This window comes from Salvelinus sp. IW2-2015, linkage group LG18 (assembly GCF_002910315.2).
Source record: "Salvelinus sp. IW2-2015 linkage group LG18, ASM291031v2, whole genome shotgun sequence".
NCBI lineage: Eukaryota > Metazoa > Chordata > Actinopteri > Salmoniformes > Salmonidae > Salvelinus > Salvelinus sp. IW2-2015.
In genome coordinates, this window is record NC_036858.1 from 32,486,224 (window position 1) to 32,511,565 (window position 25,342).

The window sequence follows — 25,342 nt, forward strand, 5'->3', positions numbered from 1 at the left end:
TGTCTGCACTATCCATATTAGCTTCACGGTTCGTTTTGTTATTTTGTTCGTTTTGTTCAGTGTTCGTTCTTTAAATAAAGAAGAATGTACGCTTACCACGCTGCACCTTGGTCTCCTCCTTACGACGGCCGTGACAAAATGTGCAATTTCAATCCCTAGCATTCTTAATTCAACTCTCAGTAATGCTTCTAACAAATGTGTTTGCTGGACATAGTTTTGCCATTTAGTAAAGTAAACAAGTATGTATGCCAAAGGCAGAGCCATGGGTTACAGAGCTTAGAGTGCTTCTTATGGTGGTGATGCAACCCACACAGTGGCTTATGCACTTTCCTGTATGTATGGGGTTACATGCATGCATTACTCAAAGCTATGGTGAATAACAATGAAGTCAATGTCTAAAATTACATCCACAGCATTCGAATAACATGTGAAGCAGTAGCCTATTTATTTACATTACTCTGAAGCTAATGAACAATTAAAGCATGACCCATGTACCCTGACCATCAGGATATGGAGTGGATATATTTTCAGGATATCTTCCCTTTCATAGCAGCAAGGTACGAAGTTAACGGTTTATATTGTTCCTTTCAGTTCCTTGTGAAACCTCTGAAATACACAAAACATAAACGCAACATGTAAAGTGTTGGTCCCATGTTTCATGAGCTGAAATCAAAGATCCCTGAAATGTTCCATATGCACAAAAAAGCTTGTTTTTCTCCAATTTTGTACACAAAAATTACATCCCTGTTAGTGAGCATTTATCCTTTGCCAAGATAATCCATTCACCTGACAGGTGTCACATATTAGGAAGCTGATTAAACAGCATGATCATTACACAGGTGMATCTTGTGCTTGGGACACTGAAGGCCACTTTAAAATTAGCAGTTTTGTCACACAACACAATGCCAGAGCTGTCTCAAGTTTTGAGGAAGCGTGCAATTGGCATGCTGACTGCAGGAATGTCCACCAGAGCTGTTGCCAGATCATTTTATGTTAATTTCTCTACCATAAGCCGCCTCCAACATTGTTTAGAGAATTTGTCAGTACGTCCAACCGACCTCACAATCGCAGACCGTGTGTATGGTATTGTGTGGGTGAGAGGTTTGGTGATGTCAATGTTGTGAACAAAGTTCCCCATGGTGGCGGTGGGGTTATGGTATGGGCAGCCATAAACTATGGACAACAAACACAATTGCATTTTATTGATGGCACTATGAATGCACCGAGATACCGTGACCAGATCCAAGCCATTGAAGAGGAGTGGAACCACATTCCACAGGCCACAATGAAATCTATGCGAAGGAGATGTGTCGTGATGCATGGGGCAAATGGTAGTCACACCAGATAATGACTGGTTTTCTGATCCATGCCCCCTACCTTTTTTTAAGGTATCTGTGACCAACAGATGCATATCTGTAATCCCAGTCATGTGAAATCCTTAGATTGGGCCTAATGAATATATTTCAATTGACTGACTTCCTTATATGAACTGTAACTCAGTAAAATATTTGTAATTGTTGCATGTTGCGTTTATATTTTTGTTTAGTATAGATCTTTTTTTACATTTAGCTCGACATTAAATTACTTCACCAATCAGTGCGGATAGAGCAACACGCCTTGGCGCAGGCAAGATATAGCTAGTTGTTTACATGGGAAAAAAATGCAAAGAATGTAAAAGAGCGTTATTTACCAGTCCCCAAGCTTTTAAAATAAAAGTTATTTTCTGGAACGGTATAGATCACTTTCGTTCCCGGTTCTGATTCTGTTCCTCGAAAAATGTCATTCTTTTTCAGTTCTGTTCCCTAAACCGGTTGCAATGATCCATGCCTGGCAGTCGTCTGTCACAAAGCCTCAGTCTACGGGAAGAGCAATGTAGGCATTCCATTCTCAATCAGTCTGCACTAATGCCTCTATATACCTTACCTGTTTTCACTTCATCGACTGTATGTACGACTATGAGTCCACTTCGGTTAAGACCGCTCTTGCTTTTCATCCTTCCCTCTTTGCATACATTACATATTGTATAGGTTTATATTGAACTAAATCTGATTTAAATTAGTATGCAGTTAACAGTCACACAGCACTGCTATCATTGGTGATGTGGTGATGAACAGGTTTGAGTTTGGAGGACCTAGACTGGGGAATAAAAATGCATCCACTTTGGGAGCTGTTGCTAGGTTACATTCAGTTTAACAGAATAATGACATGACCTGGTTTAAACCGTTAAGAAACATGCCTCTGCTATTTCTATTTTTAAAAGTTGTGAAGATGTGGCAAAAACTCATTATATAAAATACATTTCCACTAAATACTGCAAAAAATACAGGAATTTGTATGTTTTCCTCGCCTCCTCCAAGCTGTCGTATTGCAAGGCAAAGCAAAGGCAGGACAAAGAGTGACAGATGCTATCTGTTTTAATGGGTATATACATAACATTAGTTGGGCTAAAGCCTTGTTTTGATTTGTGCCTGCATGAGTTTCTATCATCGAGCATGTGAAATGACTGGAAGTGACTGAATAAACGTTACTTAGAGAGCATCGCCTTATCTCTGAACATCACATTATACCTGTGGACAGATGTCCTTGGAAAAGCAGGATGGGAGCAAGAGGCAATTCATAACAAAATGCATTACACGCCTCCAGACTGGATGACTAGCTGTATTGTGTAATGCTCATATCTCTGGAAAACCACAAACACCCTTTATTACTTTTAAAATAGTCATCCAGATAGTTGCCATTTAGCACTGTATGATGACCCGTTTGTGGGTCATCATACAACACACTTTGAAAGTAAAAATTGCACCACTGAAGGGTTGAAAAAGCCCTTGCAATTAGGTTATGTAATTCAACATATGTGAAGTAACAGAAGACGTTCACACCAAGGATAGACAATAGAGTACACAAAACCAAATAAACCTACATACAGTTACATCCATCCACTTGATATGCTCAAGAGAAGGGTCATTCCACGAAATGAGTGCCTTTTGCATCCCTTTAATATTTTAAGTAGAAATTGTGCACAAATATTGAATTTTAACCCTTGGATAAAACCACCTAAATGATATTTTTTCAACTTGAAATTTGATGGCTTTTCCTAGTGACCCCAACAAAAAAAACAAAAAAGTGAAACATCGCTTTTGTTCATATTTCCATGAAAGCTGTACACCACCAGGGTACAAAGATTGTCTTAGAGTCATTTTTGACCCGGCAGTTATAAAATCATTTACACGCCACAAAGACACATACACAATGAGAAATTGAGATTATGGGTGCTATTGATTGAACTTGTGCATGTGCAGCATCTCCCCTCCACGACCCCACACATGACTCAAGTTCACAGACAAAATAAAAACTATTTCAGACAAAATAAACATTTCTTGAAAGCGTTGTTTACTAATGGGGAATGCAGTTAGAGGCTATAAAGGTGCTGCAGATGATAGTCCCCCCAGTTCTCTTTGCTGAAGCCATGAGTGCACGTTTCAGAGCCCAACAGGTCGTAGATCAGATTTTTTCAGATGTCCACGAGGAACAAGAGAACAATGATTTAGAAGAGGAGGAGGTATCTGAAGAAGAAGATGGGGAAGAATACAACCCAGAGCATGATGCATCATCTTCATGTAACAGTATAACTTTAAACCGTCCCCTCGCCCCGACACGGGCGCGAACCAGGGACCCTCTGCACACATCAACAACTGACACCCACGAAGCGTCGTTACCCATCGCTCCACAAAAGCCGCGGCCCTTGCAGAGCAAGGAGCAACACTACTTCTAGGTTTCAGAGCAAGTGACGTAACTGATTGAAACGCTASTAGCGCGTACCCGCTAACTAGCTAGCCATTTCACATCCGTTACATTCAGATGAAGAAGAAATCCCCCGCTAAGAGACATTTTTGTCAAAGAACAGCAAAATAACATGGTCCTTGTCACCATATAACAACCAGGGCAGGGTGGCAGCACAAAATGTCATAAGGATGACCCCAGGGCCCACAAGACATGCAGTTGCCCATGCCCAGGACATCACCGCAACATTCTACATGTTCATCACACCAGCCATCGAAAAAATCATCCTGGAGATGACAAATTTGTAGGGTTTCTGTAAATATGGAGTCAACTGTAAAAGAATGGATGAGAGTGACCTGTGTGCCTACATAGGGCTGCTAATCTTCGCTGGTGTGTATAAGTCCCGAGGCGAGGCTACATGTAGTCTCTGGGATGCAGAGAGTGGAAGGGCGATTTTCCGTGCCACGATGCCACTGAAAGTCTTTCACGCTTTCTCAAGAATGCTACAATTTGATAACCGTGAGTCAAGACGTGTGGGAGACAAACTGGCGGCCATAAGAGAGGTCTGGGAGAAGTGGGTGGAGCGTCTGCCATACCTCTACAACCCTGGGCCTGAAGTAACAGTGGATGAGCAACTGGTTCCATTCAGAGGTACATTTTTATTTTCATATCTGTAATGTAAGGTATTTTCACTGTTAATTGTATTATGTATTGCTGTAATATCGTTGATTTATGTGAGTGTTTTCTGTGACGCTGATACTAATTACTGATAGTAATCTCTTTTGTCAAAAGGTTGCTGTCCTTTCCGGCAGTATATGCCCAGCAAGCCAGCAAAGTGTGGCATCAAGATATGGGTGGCCTGTGACACACAATCAAGCTACACTTGGAAGAAGCAAGTCTACACAGCGAAGCTGACCAGTGGAGGCCCGGAGAAGAACCAGGGGATGCGGGTTGTGCTTGATGTGACAGATGGACTGAGGGGGCACAATGTCACGTGTGACAATTTCTTCACCTCTTATAAACTCAGCCAGCAGCTCCTGAAGAGGAAAGCACAGTTAGAAAGAACAAGCCTGAGCTCCCCCCTGCACTCCTCGCAAAAGGGGAAGAGAGGCCTTCTCAAAGTTTTCCTTCACCCCCACCACCACTAGTTTCTTACCTCCCAAAGAGGACCAAGAATGTGGTCCTCCTGAGCACACTGCACAAAACGGCTGAGATCAGTGACCGTGAGGACAGGAAGCCAGCCATCATCCTGAACTACAACAACAAAGGAGGCATGGACAACCTGGACAAGGTGATTGGAACTTACAGCTGCAGGAGAATGACTGCCCGCTGGCCCCTGGTCATCTTCCATAACATCATTAATGTGTTCTCATACAATGCCTTCGTGATATGGAACAAGAACTCTACCTGGATGCCTGATAAGCGGAACAAGAAGAGGGTGTTCCTGGAGCAGCTGGGAAAGGCACTTGTAACCCCACACATTCAAAGAAGTGAGCTCGTCCCCCGCACAGTAGCCTCTGCAGTGCTTGTGAAAGCTGTTCAGGGGGCTGAATCTTGTCCTGATCCACCTGAGGCTGCAGCTGGGGCAGGCAAGAGGAGGAGATGCTAATTCTGCCCCCCAAAGAAGGACTGTAAAACAAATACTATGTGCTGCACATGTGCGAAATACATCTGCAAAGTCCATGAACACACACTTGCATACTGTCCTACTTGTGCTAATTAGAGTTGAATGATTTATGTTCTTCACGTTTTTCTTTTGTATCTATTATCTTATTTTATTCTTATTTATTGTTGTTGTTTATATACCTTACTGTGTGGGGGTAATGGTTAAAAAAATGGGAGAAGACTAGTACTTTGTAGTTGAGTTCCTCATTGTACAGTATATATAAGTGCTATCTCTGCTAAAAAATTTATGTTTACATCTATGCAGTACCTTTAGCAATAATAAAAATAAACCTCTACTTTAGTAAAGAAAACAATTTTGACAGGTGTGTTGTAATAAAAACGAGTGGTGTCCACTGATTAAACGCAATCTTTTTGCATTGTGAAGCGGGAAAACCAAGTTTTTCACAAAGTTTGTGATGAACGACAGGTTGTTTCTTTATGCAAAATATATTTGGGGTTTATGTAACGAACGTCGTCGGGAGAAGGAGAAGAGGACCAAGGTGCAGCGTGGTAAGTGTCCATGTTAATATTCATTTTAACTCAGAACACTAAAACAAAAATAGACCAACACGAAACAGTTCTGTCTGGTGCAGACACAGAGACAGAAAACAACTACCCACAAACACAGGTGGGAACAGGCTACCTAAGTATGGTTCTCAATCAGAGACAACGATTGACAGCTGCCTCTGATTGGGAACCATACCAGGCCAAACACATAGAAGTACAAAACATAGAACAAAACATAGAATGCCCACCCCAACTCACGCCCTGACCAAACCAAAATAGAGACATAAAAAAGGAACTAAGGTCAGGACGTGACAGTTTAAAATTCAATTAAGCTGCTTTATATTAGGGGTTTAGTGAAAGCGGGTAATTTTTTACCCTTAGGACAAGGGGAGTATACCAAATGTTAAGACTACACAAGGGTTAAAAGCCTGTTATATTGAATGAAGTGCCCTTTAATATAGACCACATGGAAAATTCAATACATCAGATTTTTTAAATGAATAAAGACTTGCTAAAGTGCCAAAATCCATCATTTTGACATGTCCCTCTGTGCATCCTCTGCAACTTCCAGAAATGTATCTAAGTTTACACCATCATTGTAAAGCCTTAGTTATTTTGTTGCTTTGACAAAGTAATTCCTGAAGATTATTATTTATTTCATGTGATTCATTTTAAGGTAAAAAAAACCTGGCCCTACTTTTAACCTCTAAAACTCTCAGCCTTGGGATAAGGGGGGGGGGGGGTCTAAGATAACATGAAATTGTTTTTAGATGGTAAAGGATCCATACCATGGATCCTTTAGCTACGTATTTGATTTATAATTTTAGGACCCTTTTAGGTATAAAAAAATATTTACTACTATAGCCCATACAAACGCATTGAATAACACATTCATAAACGACCAAAAAGACAGTCAACAAATGTATCATAAGGAATAAGGTTTTGAAGAGTCTGTCCTATAGGCGATATAAGAAAGCTCAGGAAATATTTCAGTTTTTCGGACACATATTTAACCCCTTATTTTTGTTGGCAAAAAACTTCCTCCACACTTCCATTTGTTTGTATGGGTTACCTTCAGGTGAGTCCCATGACACTTGTGGGGGAAACTACCAAAGTTTTTGTGAGAAGACCGATTTTTGGGATGTCTCATGGTCTGACAAACAACGTTGTTGCTAGGCCACCTTCCACCGCAGATGCAGAAGGCCGACATATGCGTATGCGGTCGATTGAGACGCAGTCCATGCAAAATACCTGATATCTCTAGTTTAAACTGACGGGTGCGTCAATAGACTCTTAACTCTCGTTTTAATGTTTTTTAACGGTTCCTTTTCAAATACTTTTTTCAAAAGAAACATTGAACGTATAATAGTCAAATCATAGTGTGGCCATTTTGTGGTGGAAAACTGAGCGGGTCGAGCATAACACATCTGTTACACATAGATAGACAGGCTAGAAAGGTTTTCACAATTTCATTTTTTTTTGGTTTAACTTGCATTCAATTTCCCCTCCCTGTTGCACACAACAAGCTTCCATTCCTCCTGTCACATGGGGATTTATGGCTGATTTAAGATGAAATCATCAACACTGCTATGGTCCACCCTGTTACTTCATTTGGCACTTATTAATAGGCACTTACATTTGGCACTTAATAGGCACTTACTATTAAGTGCCAAATGAAGTAACAGGGTGGACCATAGCGAAAACTTGTTTTTAGAATTTTTTGCTAATTTATACTAAATARAAAACAGGAATGAAAAACATAAGGCTGTAATGTAACACTGTGTAAGGACCCACGCCGGAGATGAGAAGCAGGTACGGGGAGTCAACATTTAATATGGAACAGACATGAAACAAGACAGGCACAGCGTCAGCACACGGGTATACAAGGACATATGACAATCAATGCAGCAGCGTGGAACAGAGATGGGGAACTGACAAATATAGGGGAGGTAATAAACAGGTGATTGAGTCCAGGTGATTCCAATAATATGCTGATGCGTGTGGCGGGGAAAAGCAGGTGTGGCAGGAGTGCGCAATGCTGGAGAGCCTGGCACCCTCGAGCGCCAGGGGGGAAGAGCGGGAGCAGGCGTGTATATATTTACATAAGTGTTCAGACCCTTTGCTATGAGACTCGAAATTGAGCTCAGGTGCATCCTGTTTACATTGATCCTCCTTGCGATATTTCTACAACATGATTGGAGTACACCTGTGGTAAATTCAATTGATTGGACATGATTTCAAAAGGCACATATCTGTTTATATAAGGCTGGCTCAGAAAATAATCGCCATTTTTATCATTCTAACCAACTTGGAGGGTCACTCCTACATATTATATCACTCACACATTATCCTTTGGAAATGCATAATTATGGATATGAATGTCCTTCTCTTTATGGTGCAATATCCTTCTTTGTATATTTGGGTATTATCCTACACACGGGCTATTATTTTAATAATCTCCACCCCCAAACAAGACAAAATTTGGTTGGACCAAACCTGAACCAATCACAGACGTGTATGTTTCAAGTTTGGATATCACAGTACATCACAGTACAGTAGAGTAGAATACAGTACAGTAGAGTAACAGTACAGTAGAGTTTAGTACAGTACAGTATAGTGCAAAACAGTACATTATACTCTAGTGTGCTATACAGTACTGTACTCGACTGTCTGGACTGGACCAAATCTGAACCAATCATGGACGTCTATGTTTAGGCCAAATCATGGCCGGACCGGACCCAAAACCTACGCCTATGTACTTTGAAAATCAAGGCCAGGGCGGACTGAATTTCAACTATTTTTCAACGTTCATGGATGTCCGGTGTCGGTCGGGGCTCAGGGGTAAGGATGCTGGTTACAGTAAATGGAAAGAGAGGGGGCTTATGGGTATGTGTCAGTAATACCCATGAGCCGGGAGAGGTAACATTAACTAGATATAGAGAAGACTGAGAGAGTTAGGGGTTGTCCAAATGGTTTTCCCATTGACCACCAGATGACAGAAAGAGAAGGAAAACAGTTATGAGCTGAACATAACAGTATGCCAGTAGAAGGTGAGGACAGTAGCAGGTGACCCAACTGTGGCTTGTCACTACTATGATTCCCCATCGTAGCCAATTCAAAGCAGTCATTCTGTTACCAATTTGGCAACAGAATTCTGAATTTTAACCACTTAATAATTCAGAAACAAAATTCTTATCAGTTAAAACACTATAATTGGTAGGTCTACCTTTACTATTACTTCTGTGAAATAAGAAAATATCTTAAATATATGTAGGTTTTTGGTAACAGAATGACAAGACACAAGGCCATATTTCTTAAAAAYAATCAGTAAATGGTTTATAAGGTGCTACATTAATCATCAACTGATGTATTAGTATGTGCATTTAGTCACATTTACAAATGCACTCATTAACAAGTATTAAATATCCCATTCATGACGTATATAAATATATTGATAAATATGCATATGGTCAAACCATTAATCAACCATTAACAAATGCCTTATAAATAATCTTATGAGTTGACAATAACTCCTTTATCACTGGTTTATAAGTACATTAGTAATACATTATTATTAATTTATCATTTACACAAATTGTGAACCTACTATGCTCAAACACCTTATTCATTATCTTATAAATCATTAATAAACCATTTAAAATAGTGTTCATAAATGCATAMATTACTATTTAAAGATTGCTTATTGACATTTACAAACATAGGAATAATGATTAATAAATGGCAAGTAAACTCTTTACAAACTATTTATAAAGCTTTATTAAGGGACCTTAATATAAAGTGGTACCTACAAATGTACATCCCCAAGCTGCACATGGCTCTCTGGCTACCAAGGAAATCAAGTAATAATTAAACAACAGACACTTTGAGATATAAAAACAACCTTTCCCTTTCAAACGGAATCCTCCTGCAAAAGCAACATGAGCTCAGAACGAATGGTCACATTGTTGGGCTGAGATAAATTTAGAGCACTCCATCAAAATGGCAGGAACCACTCAGTCTATCTGATTGCTTACCTCTTGCAACAATATTGGCCTCTAAAAGTCCCACAAATCAATACAGTATACTTGACAACCCCATTTGCATCATGTTACTGTAGCAGTTTTTAAGGCTGACGGCATCTTCAACTTTACCCAGTAACAGACCATTTTAGCCCAAAAACTGGTTGCCTCTGCCAGGAGGCTGAAACTAGGCCACAAGTGGATCTTCCAGCAAGACAATAACCCAAAGCACACATCAAAATCTACAAAGAAATGGTTAATTGACCATAAAATCAACATTTTGCAATGGTCATCTCATTCCCTGGACTTGAACCCCATTGAAAACCTGTGGTTTGAATTGAAGAAGGCAGTCCATAAGCGCAGACGAAGGATATCAAGAATCTGGAAAGATTCTGTACATTCTGTAAGGGTCTAAGATCCCTCCAAATGTGTTCTCCAATCTCATTAAAAAAAAAAATTAAAGGCTCAGTGCTGTTATTTTCGGAAGGTGAGGTATTGAAAGGTATTGGAAAAAGGGGTGCAAATAATTTTGACCCCTATCTTTTGGGGAAAAGAGATGACTACTCGATAAAAAAAATCTCTTACTCTGAGCAATTGTATTAGTATAAAATAATATAATTWAAAAAAAAATTGCATTAGCTTAGTGTTTGTATTATTAATTTTATACAGTATTTTTGGCTCATCTTTATCAAGGGTGCCAATACTTCTGGGCCTGACTGTATATTCTATCACACATCAAGGTAAACATTACAAAGTCAATATCTATCATGGTTTCTCACCTTGTTTTTTATAGATCTGAATGACAAAAATCTATTYCATGTTGAAGACATGGCCAAAAATGCCCAAAAATATGTGGGCAATTAAGCATGGCTCGCAGTCGGCGTTCCAATTCATCCCAAAGGTGTTCGCTGGGGTTGAGGTCAGGGCTCTGTGCAGGTAAGTCAAGTTCTTCCACACTGATCTCGAAAAACCATTTCTGTATGGACCTTGCTTTGTGCACGGGTCATTATCATGCTGAAACAGGAAAGGGGCTTCCCCAAAATGTTGCCACAAAGTTTGAAACACAGAATTGTCTAGATTCTAGAATGTCATTGTATGCTGTAGCGTTAAGATTTCCCTTCACTGGAACTAGCTCGAACCATGAAAAACAGCCCAAGAACATTATTCCTCCTCCACCAAGCTTTACAGTTGGCACTATGCATTTGGGCAGGTAGTATTCTCCTGGCATCCGCCAAACCCAGATTCGTCCGTCGGACTGCCAGATGGTGAAGCGTGATTCCTCACTCCAGAGAACGCGTTTCCACTGCTCCAGAGTCCAATGGTGGCGAGTTTTACACCACTCCAGTCAACGCTTGGCATTACGCATGGTGATCTTAGGCTTGTGTGAGGCTGCTAGGCCATGGAAACCCAATTCTTGAAGCTCCCGACGAACAGTTCTTGTGCTGATATTGATTCCAGAGGCAGTTTGGAACTCGGTAGTGAGTGTTGCAACTGAGGACAGCTGATTTTTACGCACTACGAGCTTCAGCACTCGGTGTGGTCTACCATTTAGCGGCTGTTGCCATTGTTGCTCCTACACATTTCCACTTCACAATAACAGTGCTTACATTTGACAAACTGAGTTGTTGGAAAGGTAGCATCCTTGGTTAAAGAACCACATGGTTAAATTTGAGGATATTTCATGTGTCTGATTGACTTATCATTGTGAGATACTAAGTAAGTCATTGAAATCCAAAGACCAGTTTCTGCCAACATGAAGAGTGAAAAACAGGATTTTCCCTAGAGGGGGAAGCTGTGAAAAACTAAAATAAGATAAAGTTCTCTGTCAGTGAGCGAGCAACGACAGATGGGGAGGGACTTTGATGACAGAGGTTCAACCATCTCTCTCCTCTGAAGTAGAACGTCTACTGACCTTTTTCAGAGAGCTGATTTTTTTATGCAGAAAGATGTCAAAACCAGAATGCAATTCATGGTCAAGTGATGTGACAGTGAATAAAGAGACAGTGAGTATACAGCCAATGAAGACCAAATTTGACAGAGATGACAAAATGTGTACAGTTTCCCACTTCTGGCTTTATCCCATTTATGGGATGTGGGACCAGTAAACCAGTTGCTTTAAATGATTATGAGTTGAGCATTATAATTAACTTGATGTTACGTTTACATACTGAAAGTGCAATGCACTTCTTTACAGACAAGACAAAAGTGAAATAAAAGTTCATCAGATGTTTTGAGGAGTGCAGTTTGGTCTCTCAAAACAGGGTTGTTAGTCTGAGGACAGAGTAAATGTTCAGTTTCCATGCAAAGATTTATCCACAGAGTATAGTTTCCAAAAATGTCTCGATTCAGGTCACTCTGACATGGCCTAAACTGATTCCCCCAGTCAGTGTAATCATCAACGTTCTCTAGTTGAGATCTCTACAACTCCATGACGTTTCCCAAAATGTATTAATAATTCACATCTGTATTTCTACCTCCTTGTGTAAAATAAGAAATKATTTTGTCAATTCAATGCAGACAAAGCTATTGGAAAAGCGAGCTATGTCTACCAGCTGCTGGTGGTAATTGGTACTACAAACAATGTACAGTATATCTACAGTATGAGTAGCCCATAGAGTAGTGTTTTATGACTACATGTCATGAATTTAGTCACTTTTACTGTTTTCTCAAAGCCTACTTTGGTTTCTTGTGGATGATTAGAAGCCTTTTTATTATTAATGTTTTATTATTTTGTATTGCCACTTTCCACAGACATCATTATTTTAAAAAGCACTTTTACGTTTACACAAGCAGCACTGTTCTTCTTCTGTTCTTTGGTATTTATGTTTTATTTTTTGTGATATCCAATTGGATATCGGGAGAGGCGAAGGTCGAGAGACATGAGACGTGTCTGAGAACACCATATAACTGGCGAAATGCGCCCGGCCCGCCACAGGAGTCGCTAGAGCGCGATGGGACAAGGACATCCCGGCCGGCAAAACCCTCCCCTAACCCGTGCGTCGTCAAGGGTCTCGCGGTTGCGTATCTGTAGTGACGCCTTAAGCATTGCAGTGCCTTTGACTGCTGCGCCACTCGGGAGGCCAACTAATTGGTCTTTTCACCAATCAGATCTGAAAAAGATCTGATGCGATTGGTCAAAAGATCAATTAGTGGAAAAAAGATCAGAATTGGGCTGCCTGTCTAAACATACAAATTATGCTATTACACAAGACTGTTCAAAGGGAGCTTTAAACCAATTTAAGGCCAATTCAAAATTGGTTGTGGTTCTTTTATTTTATGTACTGATTAAATATAAGTAAAGCACCACCTTTCCATGTAACACAATTAATGAAAATAACGTTCTGTTGCAAAAAGACTAGAGAATGTCAATCAAAAGATATTGAAATTATCAAACTAGTTTGTTCAGTTTTCTCTATTGGCTGCACCTGCCAGTTAATTGATTGTCTTGTGGAAGTAACGCCCATGGTACATTTTGCTAGTCTGCAACACGTGGAAGTGTTGCCTAACAGGAAGTAAAGTAAACAGAACAGTGTTGAGAAATCTCCAACAGGCATGGGGCTGAGTTACATGCTTCTGCTCTTCTCTGGCTTGTGCTCAATTGGTAAGATCTTATTTTAATAGGATGAAATTGTCTGTGTTTAGTTCCTGTAGCATGTCATGTTTGTGAAGCCAGTTTGTTATCTAGGTTTTCTTAGGCTTGAGGATTTTTGTCAACTTATGTCCACAATTTAACAATTCTAATTACTTTACCATAACCACACAATGTCTGTAATCACAAAAATGTTGAATAATGAATTGTCTTTTGATCAGTAGTAGTGCATGACCGCTAATGATTATTCTTGTGAAATAATGCAGCTGTATCCTGTTAACGTTAGACCCTTATGGCTTGGTTTCTTTGTGGAGAGTCAGATTTCTCTGCTCATGTTGGTTGACTATCGGTATGAGAAATATATTGTCACTTGCCTTTGGCTACAGTTCTGACTGTCAGTTGTAGTACAGTCTTGCGGAAGCTGGCCAAATTCTGTGTTTAATAGGAAGTGTAAGACCTGTAGAACCTAAAACCTAACGTAACAAACATTTAGTGAATTTGTTGAATTAGCTTTTTTTCCCCCAGTCAGTTGCCAAAGGTTAGTGCCTGGCGCTCCATATAAGATCAACACAAATGACAAGGGCGTCCTAAAAGCGGTGCTTCATGGGACCTATTCATTTAACAATCAGACCAATGATGCTTTTCTCTTCAAGCCATCTGCAATTGAAAAAGCCAACGGACAGGTATGGAGGACTGACATTTTATACTGAAGTAGTCGTATTTTGAATGTGTTCAATATGGTGTTGAATTGAAGTTCATGCCTCACTGGTATAGTCCAACTATATTGTGAACCATACCATTTGGCATTGTTTCCCAACTCAGGTCCTCGAGTCCAACATCACATATATGTTGTAGCCTTGGATAAACAACTTATTGAGGAATAGATTACTTCAATCAGGTGTGCTTGTCCTGGGCTACAATACAAATGTGTGCTGTTGTGGGTACTCAAGGGCTGGAGTTGGTGAAACACTTGCATATTGTATGGTTCACAATATAGTTCAGGGCTGCCCAACCCTCTTCCTGGAGATCTACCATCCTGTGGGTTCATTACAACCCAAATTTAACACACCTGATTCTACTAATTAACTGCTCAACCAGACCTTAACTAGCTGAATCAGATATGCTAAATTAGGGTTGACTGAACCCACAGGACAGTAGATCTCCGGGAAGAGGGTTGGGCAGCCCTGATATAGTTGGTCAGCCCTGATATAGTTGGGCAGCCCTGATAGAGTTGGACTACACCAGCGAGGTGCAAACTTCAGTTCAATGTAGCTTTCTGTTACAGATTGTAAAGGGACTCAAATACATTTTGGAAGTAGACCTCTCACGGACCGTGTGCCGCAAAAATGGACACAGAGACCCAGACCTGGCCAACTGCAAGTTCCAACCAGATAGTYTGTTGCAGCAGGTATTGTACGTTTTTAGTTTAGAAGTAGTGCATTGAATTGAAATATGATACATTATGTTGTATGTATAGCAATTGGGTGAAGATCAGCACTAATTTTGGCTGGCAAGTGGATCATAGTTAAAAGTAATAACATTGGAGTGATTCATTATAATAGTACATTTGTCTTTCAGACCTTCCACTGTGACTTTGAGGTTTGGACTATGCCTTGGCTCCACTTCATGAAGACTACCTATTTTTYGTGCAGCCCATCTGACCCACCTTCAACTTCTCCATGAAACCCAATCCATCATTTCAATGTTCTGAGGAAGTTCCTAAGCCGTTTCCCTCCAAACATGATCACATAGCTGAGCATTTTCATTTCTCGAAATAAAATTGAGCCTTAACGTATGGTGTAACAATGGCAATTACTATATGTCTTGAGTACCAATATGTATTTTAGGCTAACTTATACAGCTTCAACCTAAAGCCACCTAACCTTGTAATCCTCAAATAAAATGGTGGACTGCTTTATCCCTAGCAAATTATACAATGAATTATAATCATGTTAGGGTCTGCGCAGACTGATAAATTCTGATCAATAACACCTTAAATCCCAAACTGGATCATCATATCCATAGGAAGGAAAGAATAGAAAATCTGTATGGCTGTTCCGCGCACAAACAAAACCTTTTCAACAAGGACTTTAACACCAAGTACGACAAGCCTATCTAAACTTCTAGAGATTCCATCTGAAGGCTTGCGCCACGGGGCCTTTTTACGGCCTGGGATAGTATTCTTCCTCAGCACTCAGTGACCTATATCCTTTGAAAAGCCTGGTCTGGTGTATGATACAGCCTCCATCATTCAAAGGCTCTTATGAAACCAGTGCAGMAGCGTCTGATCTTGAGTGAGTAGAGAGCCAGCGGCACTGAAGGGGCCCCTCCTGCAGAGGGCAGCCCTGGGAGCAGGCTCGCTGAGTGGGGTCAGAGCTCTCAGTAACCTCTTTGAAGCCGCGCGCCGTGCACCCTCTTAATGAGGCCCTTGATCTGATGCGCTCCACTGGCTCTGAGGCAGGGGAGGGTTTGTGTGCTCATGTCTACTGTACATTTGAGGTGTACACTGACATGAGACTACTCCTGTCCAACTGGTTTCTCTCAAGACATGCAGTGGGTCAGTAGCAGGCTAATATTTTATGGTAGTGTATATAAAYACACTAGAAGTGTCATGTTTTTCATTATTAGGCAAACTGTTTTAATTCAAAGGAAGCTCAGCTGAAGGCCGGCAGCATTCCACATTGAGCAAAAAATAGACATTCCGTAAAGCAGTTGTGCAATATACAAAATCAGGGGAAATGATTCATACTTATTTCATTTTTCACCACATTTAGTATGATCAACTAGGTCTAGGATATCTAAATATACACAAAATCAGTTTAAAGTGGTACTCCTAAAATAATACAGATTCAGTGTTCTTTACGTCTGTATTTCTACCGATAAAATTAAGTCTGAAGTACAAGAATAACATTGTCAGTTATATTTAGGGGTGAGATGAGAGCTCAGTACTGAATGGTTCACACAAGAAAAGTAACACATTTTGCACCTCATTTCAACACAACAGACCAGAAAAACAATGTACCTTACAACATGGGGATTTTTGCACAAACAATTTGGCCCAAGGAATGCTTGGTTAAAAAAAAAAAAAAAAGCACTTGAGCTCCAAATGAAACACACCATCATACCTGTCAACAGAAGTTAAAGGGTTAATAGTTCATTGTGGGCTGATAAGACTAGAAAGGATGCAAATGCATCCCAGTCAAATGTGCCTCAGTAGTGCAGCTACTTAATGACGACTCGCCCATGTTTTCCTGAAGCTGGCGAAAAGCAATGCAAACGCAGCACATCAAGCATTAAGCCATTCTGATCAATTCCAATGTATCTGTTATTGGAAAACACTCCTTTGGGAAAGACTAGGTAGGGAGGTGTTAGGTAGGCAGAGAGCAGTCTCACAGTGTGGAACATATTGCTGTCTGATGAAAACCTATTCTCCATTTTATTTGTTTTTTACACGTATTGAAAGCAGTAACTCCCCTCAATGTACTCTGAACATTTCATGACTCTAGGACCAAGAACATATATTMAAAATAGCTTCATAATAGTATRTTAATGGGAAAATATGGCAGTTTTTTCCATTTCCTGAAAAGTTCCTGTTTTGGAGATGAGTGGTTTTCATCAGAAAGCAACACTATATGGGTTTTATCCGAGACAGCGGCTGTGCTCAGCTCAAACCTTGCTGAGATCCAGCTTGCAGAGGTAAGGGGAGCGGAAGGAGCCTAGGTAGAGGTGGCCGTCGTGCTCGTGTGCCTCGCTGACGTAGGCTGCCACCATGCCGTGGGGGTCATGGAAGCTACGCATGCACGCCCCGCTCTCCTGGAGCTCTATCACCAGACTGTAGCGAGGCACAAACTTCATCAGCACGTCCTGACTGAAGAGCTGCAGGGAGAGGGGGGGAAGGATGAAGAGAGATGGGGGAGGGGGGTGAGTCTTATCACCAAAACCAGACTGAAGTAGAGATCACACAGAGACAGTCTAACAAAATGGTCTCATGGTCACAATGAATGAGGTATACTGTATGTATTCCTTCGAAAATTTGTTAGGCAGATTTCCAGCTAGCAAGATCCCAAACCCTTGTATGCAAAAACACCCAAGAAACAGACCAACAGGAATGAATACCAGACTTATAGTCACAGTAAATAGGACAMGTCAATCCTCCCTTTAGTCTTTTGGTGGATTAAAATTAACTTCCATGTAAATGGACAATAAAGATATTGTTTTACAACATATCATATAATACCATATGCTATCACATGTCATATCATCTACCTTAAATATTAGCTTCTTKATCCAGGGCTTCTGGGCCAGGAAGTCCAGCATGGAGAATCCAGGGTTGGGCCGCACAGCTGACATGGCCACCCAGTACCCTCCAGAGGAGCTGCGACGGATGTTGTCAGGGAAACCAGGAAGGTTGTCAACAAACGTGTCCATTCCTCCCTTATTTAGACCTGACACATGGACCCTGCACGGACACAGTCAGAAACAAAGTCGTGGAWATTCAGGAGATGAGGGAAAGAAAGTCCATTCTGTCATGCAGATTAAGGTTAAAATGGCTTGCCTCATGCTTATGGTATGTGTGTCAGGTAACAGAGCTATTATGGGAAACAATTCAAAACATTTGACAAAACTCCTGTACGAGCAGTCTTCACAATACTTTGACGTCTGTGTTATAGAAAAACAAGCCAGCTTCAGATCTCTTAGCAACAGCAGGRGATTTGACTCAGCAAACTGTCCGCATAGATAAAGCCAAAAGAAAATGCATTACTTATGACTATTATAAAGCAGTTATGGGAGGGAGACAATCTACTTGCTGGGGAAACCTAAAATACCATTTTTTTTTTTTAAAGGGAATTTTTCAGGGAATCAACTTACTGATTTCCATTCTGCACAGTCAGCAAATAAARAAACTTCCCCTAACTGTCTGCATTAGCATACGGGCTGAAATGAACAAACAATGAACACCTCCCTCCCACTCATTCCCCCTCACCTCCAAAATTAGTGGAAGGACAAGACAATTTTGTCTTTCTGCTCAGGCAAGGGGCTCTGTTACCGAGGCAACAGTGCGCTTGCATCATTTATACATGTGAGTCTTGGGAGAACCGACTGTGCTCCCGGCAGGTTTTAGAAACGTTTGATATTACAAAGGCAACATATATTCATGAAATCTTGATAAGGGAGAGAGAAAATAATGAAAACCAGAGAATCATTTTTAAAAACCTGTTGGCGCACTTGGAGCACGTTCAAAAAGCCGGCAACACAACAACCTAGCATCTGATGAAACATGAGATAACTAAAGAACATTTCAATCCCCTTTGGGAAGCATTTTGTCACTCAGTGCAGTAGTTAAATAAGGATGGTTGTGTTCCTCAGGAGGATCAACTCTACGGTACCTGCGTATCCTAGCCATAGTGGTCTCAGCCACCAGCACAGACTCCTCATCAGGGAAAAGCTGGATCCCGTTGGCAAAACGAAGGTTCTCCATCAGCACGGTCACCTCCTTGGTCTCTGTGTCATACTCCAACACGCTAGAAGACAGACAAAGGGTTACATACGGACAGCTCGCTCAGACTTAATTGTTGTTGTCTTAATAAAGTGTTCAATTTCTTAAAAATGTAAGGTACCCGCATTATGTATCAACACAAATGCTTTTAAGTAAGGGATATAGCTTTCATTCTAGAAAATGCAAGATTCAAATATGACACGGCCCTATACCAGGGGTCTCCAACAGGTCGATCGCGAGCTACCAGWAGCTCGCAGCCCACCTATGAGTAGCTCGCCAAACAATTCTGAAAGTACATGCAAYTTTCAAGTGTTCCACCGCAAACTGTCATAAACAAATATCACAAGTATCAGACACGGCGAGCTCCCAGCTATATAATCAACACAACATTGACATTATCCCACCCCTGGTTAGCCACTATTGGCTTAAAAAGCCAAACCTAACACAATATCTGCCAATTCATTTACAGAAATACTTTGCCCAAAACCTTCTCAATTAAATGTTAACTGTAAAGTAAGCTTACCTGGCAGAAGTATATCACGAGTAAGTATATCATTTGTATCTGTTATTTGTACATTTTGCCATGAAATGAGCAGCAGCAGTACAGAACCATCGCTAGACAGGCACATTAGATGGCACATTCCTCACTCGCTAGATGAGAAATTAAAAAGGGCTAGATGTGCAATTAAAGTGGAATTACACTCCAAAATCCTTCCAGACATAAAATAAATTGTCTCCTTATGTGATTTAAGCATTGACATGGACTCAGAAGATTCAATTTCATTGTTTCTCTACAAAATTTACATTTTGAGATTGAAAAACWAAAATATCTAAAACCAAGAAAATAAAACTGAGAGTACATAATTTGGGAAAATATAAAACAGAATTTGGGAGATAAAAAAATTACAGATTTTATTGGGCTTTATAGGGATTTTGTTGTTGTCTATTAGCCATTATTGTACCAGGTATATTGTCAGAAAACAGTGCACTACTTTCTCTTGTACACTAAGGACCTGGGAAGAGTTGCAGGGGAGAGGAGAAGAGAAGAATGTGCCTATTGAAAGCTAGAAAAAATTAGTAGCTCACAACATGTTTAATTTTTTTAAAGTAGCTCTCATGCTACAAAAGGTTAGAGACCCCTGAACCAATATGCATATCAAATATCAATAGAAACACTTGACAAAGTAGACAAGACCTTGCTATTAGAATGTGCTCAAGGATCTCCATATGTTCTGTGGTAACAGTTACCGTCCATCTGCTGTGGCCTCCATGATRAGATGAAGGTAGTCTCTGCGCTGCCACCTGCTGCTAGAGTCGGTGAAGTACACTTTCCTCCCATCCTGCGTTACATCCAGGTCATTGACAAAGGAGAGCCTCCGGCCCCCAACCATCTGCCCAGCCGACACCAGGTTGGTCACCTCACCTTTGTAATGAGTCAAAGAAACACTAAAATGACTTGCATAATCCAGCACTTTTATTTTGAGGATAGTATATTGAACAAAATTGATTAAACTGAGTAAAAGGTGAAATTGTTGGAAAATCTAAAACAAATATTTAATACCTTGCAAAAAACAAACAGGTCTTTGTCACATTATTGATATTAAAATCGATCCTATAAAGTATAGAGAACTGTGATGCCATTGCTGTGTGTGCTGCTTACCTGTGACAGGGTTGACCTTGAACAGCCCCAGGTAGGCATCAGCTACAAACAGGGTGCCGTTAGGACCCACTCTGATACCCAGGGGTCGTCCACAGCTAGGCTCCTGTTCACGGGATCCATCTACAACAAAGCACATAACACAGTGGACATGTGGTATGTAAAGTAATTGATCATTTATTGGGAGCAACTATTTCAATCATTTTGAACAGGCTAATCTGATTAATACGAGCAAATACTTGGGTTAGAGCTTGAGTCTATTCTTGACATGTCTTTTCAGTTTTGAGCCAACATGCTAGGCCTGTTGTGCATTAAGCTGTCCTTGTTGTGTAAGCATAAAAACAATCCATAAAGGGCATGAGTGAAATACACCTGCTAAGAGTTGCTTATGAATGAGCATTTGAATCTCCAGTCTTGAGCAATGGGAACTGTTGGGTCATTTGTCTAAATCATGTCATGTTGAGGGTAGAGACAACATTGTGCAATGAAAGCTTATGAAATCAGATGGACACAATGTGAGAGTAACCAGTTAGTCAAAGTCCCTTACTCACTTACCACAGGGTGGCTTGCCAAGTCTGGCTATAACAGTGATGCTCTTGCCCTCAATCTTCACTATCTTTCCATCAGCCGTACCAGTGTAAATCAAATCTATAGAGAGAGAGAGAGATAAACAATCAAAATGTGTATGTTGAAACTGGTCAAATGTAAAGGCAATGTGTTGGACATCAGCATAGAACAACCGTTGCAAAGGTAAACTAGCAAAGCACAAGTCAAATCAAATGTGACAATGTGTCATGCCAAATACCTGTCCGTCACTAAGTCCACAGAGTATGTGCAGATTTGGAAACTTAAGCATCTGCTATTATTGGTCAACACAGCCATCCAGACAGTATTACCCCAGCATTGCCCCCTCAGCTTTGAACTATCAGACTGCTGTTACTGTGGAATCGCCACAAATTACACAAGCCCAAACAAACTGGGTGAAAGATATGAAAGACATTGTCATGTGGCGAGACTCCAGCTGGAATACTCTAGTCCCATACTGACCTCCAAAGTTAGCAATAGACTCTGGGCCAACAAGCTGGTCCTCAAACAGCCGCTGTGCCTCCCTCAGCTTAAAGTTGGGCTCGTAACAGCCAGACATAAGGGGCGGCTCATTGAGGCTGAAAAGASAAGAGGAAACAAATGAGGAAACAAAATCAAAAAGCGCCTCAGGGAAAATTGCAACCGCGCATTCAAACTTTGAGCCGAGTGCCTCATCCCTCTTTCTTCAATCAATAATTAAGCAATTACTGAAAAAGTAATGTTTGGCTAAGCATTTTGTCTTTGCATCAGAACATCTAGGCCTACATGATCAATTCTATTGATACGGGATGACTGAAACCATTCTACATACTGACTATATACTACATAATATGTATGTTATACAAGTAGTATAGGCCTAGTCATTCAGTGGAGTGAGATCTGTGAGAAGGACTAGTACATAATAGTTTCCACAAACCGATTTCCAGAAAGTTGAAAAGTAAGCAGAAATGTTGACTATGCAGACTGATTCAAAAGTATCTTGCTGTAAAGCTGACTCGCTCAATACGGAAGTGGTCCGATGACGCAGATGCTACACTRCAGGACTGTTTTGCTAGCACAGTCTGGAATATGTTCCGGGATTCATCCAATGGCATTGAGGAATACACCACCTCGGTCATCGACTTCATCAATAAGTGCATCAATGACGTCGTCCCCACAGTAACTGTACGTACATATCCCAACCAGAAGCCATGGATTACAGGCAACATCCGCATCGAGCTAAAGGCTAGAGCTGCCGCTTTCAAGGAGCGGGAGACTAATCCGGACGCATATAAGAAATCCCGCTATGCCCTCAGATGAACCATCAAACAAGCAAAGCGTCAATACAGGATTAAGATTGAATCCTACTACACCGGCTCTGACGCTCGTCGGATGTGGCAGGGCTTGAAAACTATTAAGGACTACAAAGGGAATCCCAGACGCGAGCTGCACAGTGCTTTATATATAATAACACGTCATTTGTCTTTTTCTTTTTATACGAGACACAAACGCATAGTTGGTAACACAGAACCAGATGAGCTAAATGCCTTTCATGCTCGCTTCAAGGCAAGCAACACTGAAGCATGCACGAGAGCACCAGCTGTTCTGGATGACTGTGATAACGCTCTCGGTAGCCGATGAACAAAATCTTTAAACAGGTCAACATTCACAAAGCTGCTGGGCCAGACGGATTACTACGACGTGTACTCAAAGCATGCCCCTTACCAACTGTCAAGTGTCTTCACTGACATTTTCAACCTCTCCCTRACATGTTTCAAGCAGACCACCATAGTCCCTGTGCCCAAGGAAGCGAAGGTAACCTGSCTAAATTATTACCGCCACGTGGCACTCACGTCGGCAGCCATGAAGTGCTTTGAAAGGCTGGTCATGGCTCACAGCATCCTCCTGGACACCCTAGACCCAATCCAATTTGCATACCGCCCCAACAGATCCACAGATGACGCAATCTCAATCACACTCCACACCGGCCTTTCTCACCCGGACAAAAGGAACACCTATGTGAGAATGCTGTTCATCGACTACAGCTCAGCGTTCAACATCATAGTGCCCACGAAGCTAATCACTAAGCTAAGGACTCTGGGACTAAACACCTCCCTCTGCAACTGGATCCATAAAATTATAGATTACCCAAGTTATAGACTTTTTTTTCTCTGCTACCGCACGGCAAGCGGTACCGGAGCGTCAAGTCTAGGACTAAAAGGCTCCTCAACAGCTTCTACCCCGAAGCCATTAGACTGCTGAACAATTCATAACAATCGCCACCGGACAATTTACATTGACACCACCTAATTGCTCCTGTAAATTGCTCTGGATAACAGCGTCTGCTAAATGACTAAAAATGTCAACATTCCTTGAAGTCAATACATTTCTGAGACATTAGAGTGAACATGATTCTAAAGACCAGGAGAACAAAAGAGAGAAGGATTTAAATTCTTGACAGCTCACCTAAGCAGATCGGGGTGAATAGGAGACTCAAGCAGAAAAAAGACTACAAGCAATGGAAGGATCAGGCATCCTCCCAGGGTCACCAGGATCACACGGAATACCTTTCCACTATAGGTACTGGGAAAAACAAAACATTGATAAATTAAACACTTTTTTATACAGCTGAGGAGATGTTACCTCTCTCAAATTCATAGACAGGGCACTAGATGCAAGGACTGACAGTCTATGACATGCATATGATATAAGCTATACATTGTTGCTTTACGTTCTTGTTAAACCTTTATATTTGGGGTTATAAGTTACGATAGTTGTGTCCTCAGGCATAGGCCTAAGTTACATTCTGCAAAAATCAATGGGTATATTGAACCGATTCCCAGATCCCAGACTGTAGCTTTAATATCAATTTGTTATTGGGTGTTTGAAGAGATCCATGAACTCTGGTCAACAGTGAATAATACAGTACTCAAAACATACACACAGAATGCACATGTATCTATTTTCAGAGGGAACGCATCTATGAAAAACCTGAATAGGCCTTACTGTCAATAGCCTACACTAAGTGCATGCTGGTCAATGCTCTCTCCATTTATTACTGTTTGGTTCATACCATGCATGCATAATGCAAAGTAATTGTATATTCAGTCCATCCACTTTTACCTTTAGTCAGTGAGTGTAAAACTGACCTAGATATGGATTGTTTACCTCTACATCTGCCATCAGCTAGGAAGCGCAAATGAGAATCATGCAGTCTGATACACAGTGGTTGATTGTGCATCGTGGCGTGATGCAATACTACAGTAGCAAGGAAAGCAGTATCTGATGTTAATATCAATACTGAGTAAAATAGCTTACCTGGTTCCCTTGTATTGGGGTTCCTGTAATTCGTCTGTGATGATCTGTGGTCTGTTCAGTCTCCTGAACCGCAGTCCCTCTGGCTCATTCATATTGAAATGAGACTTCTTCTACTATGACTCTATTATCCAAGAATGATGTTTAAAGTAAGAAGCTCGCTACATGAGTAGGTTGACCATTTGATTGGTTGTAAAGACAGACAAATACAGGATATCGTAGTGATATCTACAGTATACGACGAGCTTTCCTAGTGGACACCTTTTTCGCAATACGCATTTTTTTCTTCTACGTCAGGCGACAGCTGCTGTCTCTAGATCATTGATATTCAACGCCACCTTCTGTTGTGGAGTGTGCATTACAGATATTTTTGAGACGACATATTGCCAGAGATAAATAAAATAAAATGTTATTTGTCACATGCGCCGAATACAATAGGTTTACACCTATTGTATCTATTTACACCAATTCACCTTACAGTGAATTGTTTACTTACAAGCCCTTAACCAACAATGCAGTTTTAAGAAAATACCTACCAAAAAAAATTAAGAGATAAGAAAAACAAATAATTAAAGAGCAGCAGTAAATAACAATAGCAGGGCTATATACAGACAGGGGGTACCGGTACAGAGTCAATGTGTCAATCTGCGGGGGCACTTGTGTAGAGGTAATTGAGGTAATTATGTACATGCATGTAGGGTTATTAAAGTGGCTATGCATAGATAATAACAGAGAGTAGCAGCAGCGTG

The 25,342-nt window shown here is 40.8% G+C and overlaps 2 protein-coding genes across 2 annotated transcripts; one reads left to right on the top strand and one right to left on the bottom strand.

Annotated features, from left to right (window-relative positions):
• Positions 1-13,436: 13,436 nt before the first annotated feature.
• LOC111978059 (cystatin-F-like) lies at positions 13,437-15,351 on the top strand. The gene is made up of 4 exons (XM_024007847.3): positions 13,437-13,572; positions 14,086-14,243; positions 14,846-14,968; positions 15,139-15,351. The coding sequence occupies exons 1-4, from the start codon at positions 13,524-13,526 to the stop codon at positions 15,241-15,243; spliced, it is 435 nt and encodes a 144-aa protein (XP_023863615.1). The 5' UTR covers positions 13,437-13,523; the 3' UTR covers positions 15,244-15,351.
• Positions 15,352-16,637: 1,286 nt separating this feature from the next.
• Positions 16,638-24,885, bottom strand: LOC111978058 (adipocyte plasma membrane-associated protein). Its single transcript, XM_024007845.2, has 9 exons — positions 24,597-24,885; positions 23,745-23,861; positions 21,762-21,877; positions 21,270-21,362; positions 20,718-20,837; positions 20,306-20,480; positions 18,948-19,082; positions 17,827-18,019; positions 16,638-17,436 (listed from the first exon to the last, which is right to left on the bottom strand). Exons 1-9 carry the CDS (start codon positions 24,686-24,688, stop codon positions 17,227-17,229), a joined length of 1,251 nt encoding a protein of 416 aa, XP_023863613.1. The 5' UTR covers positions 24,689-24,885; the 3' UTR covers positions 16,638-17,226.
• Positions 24,886-25,342: the final 457 nt, after the last annotated feature.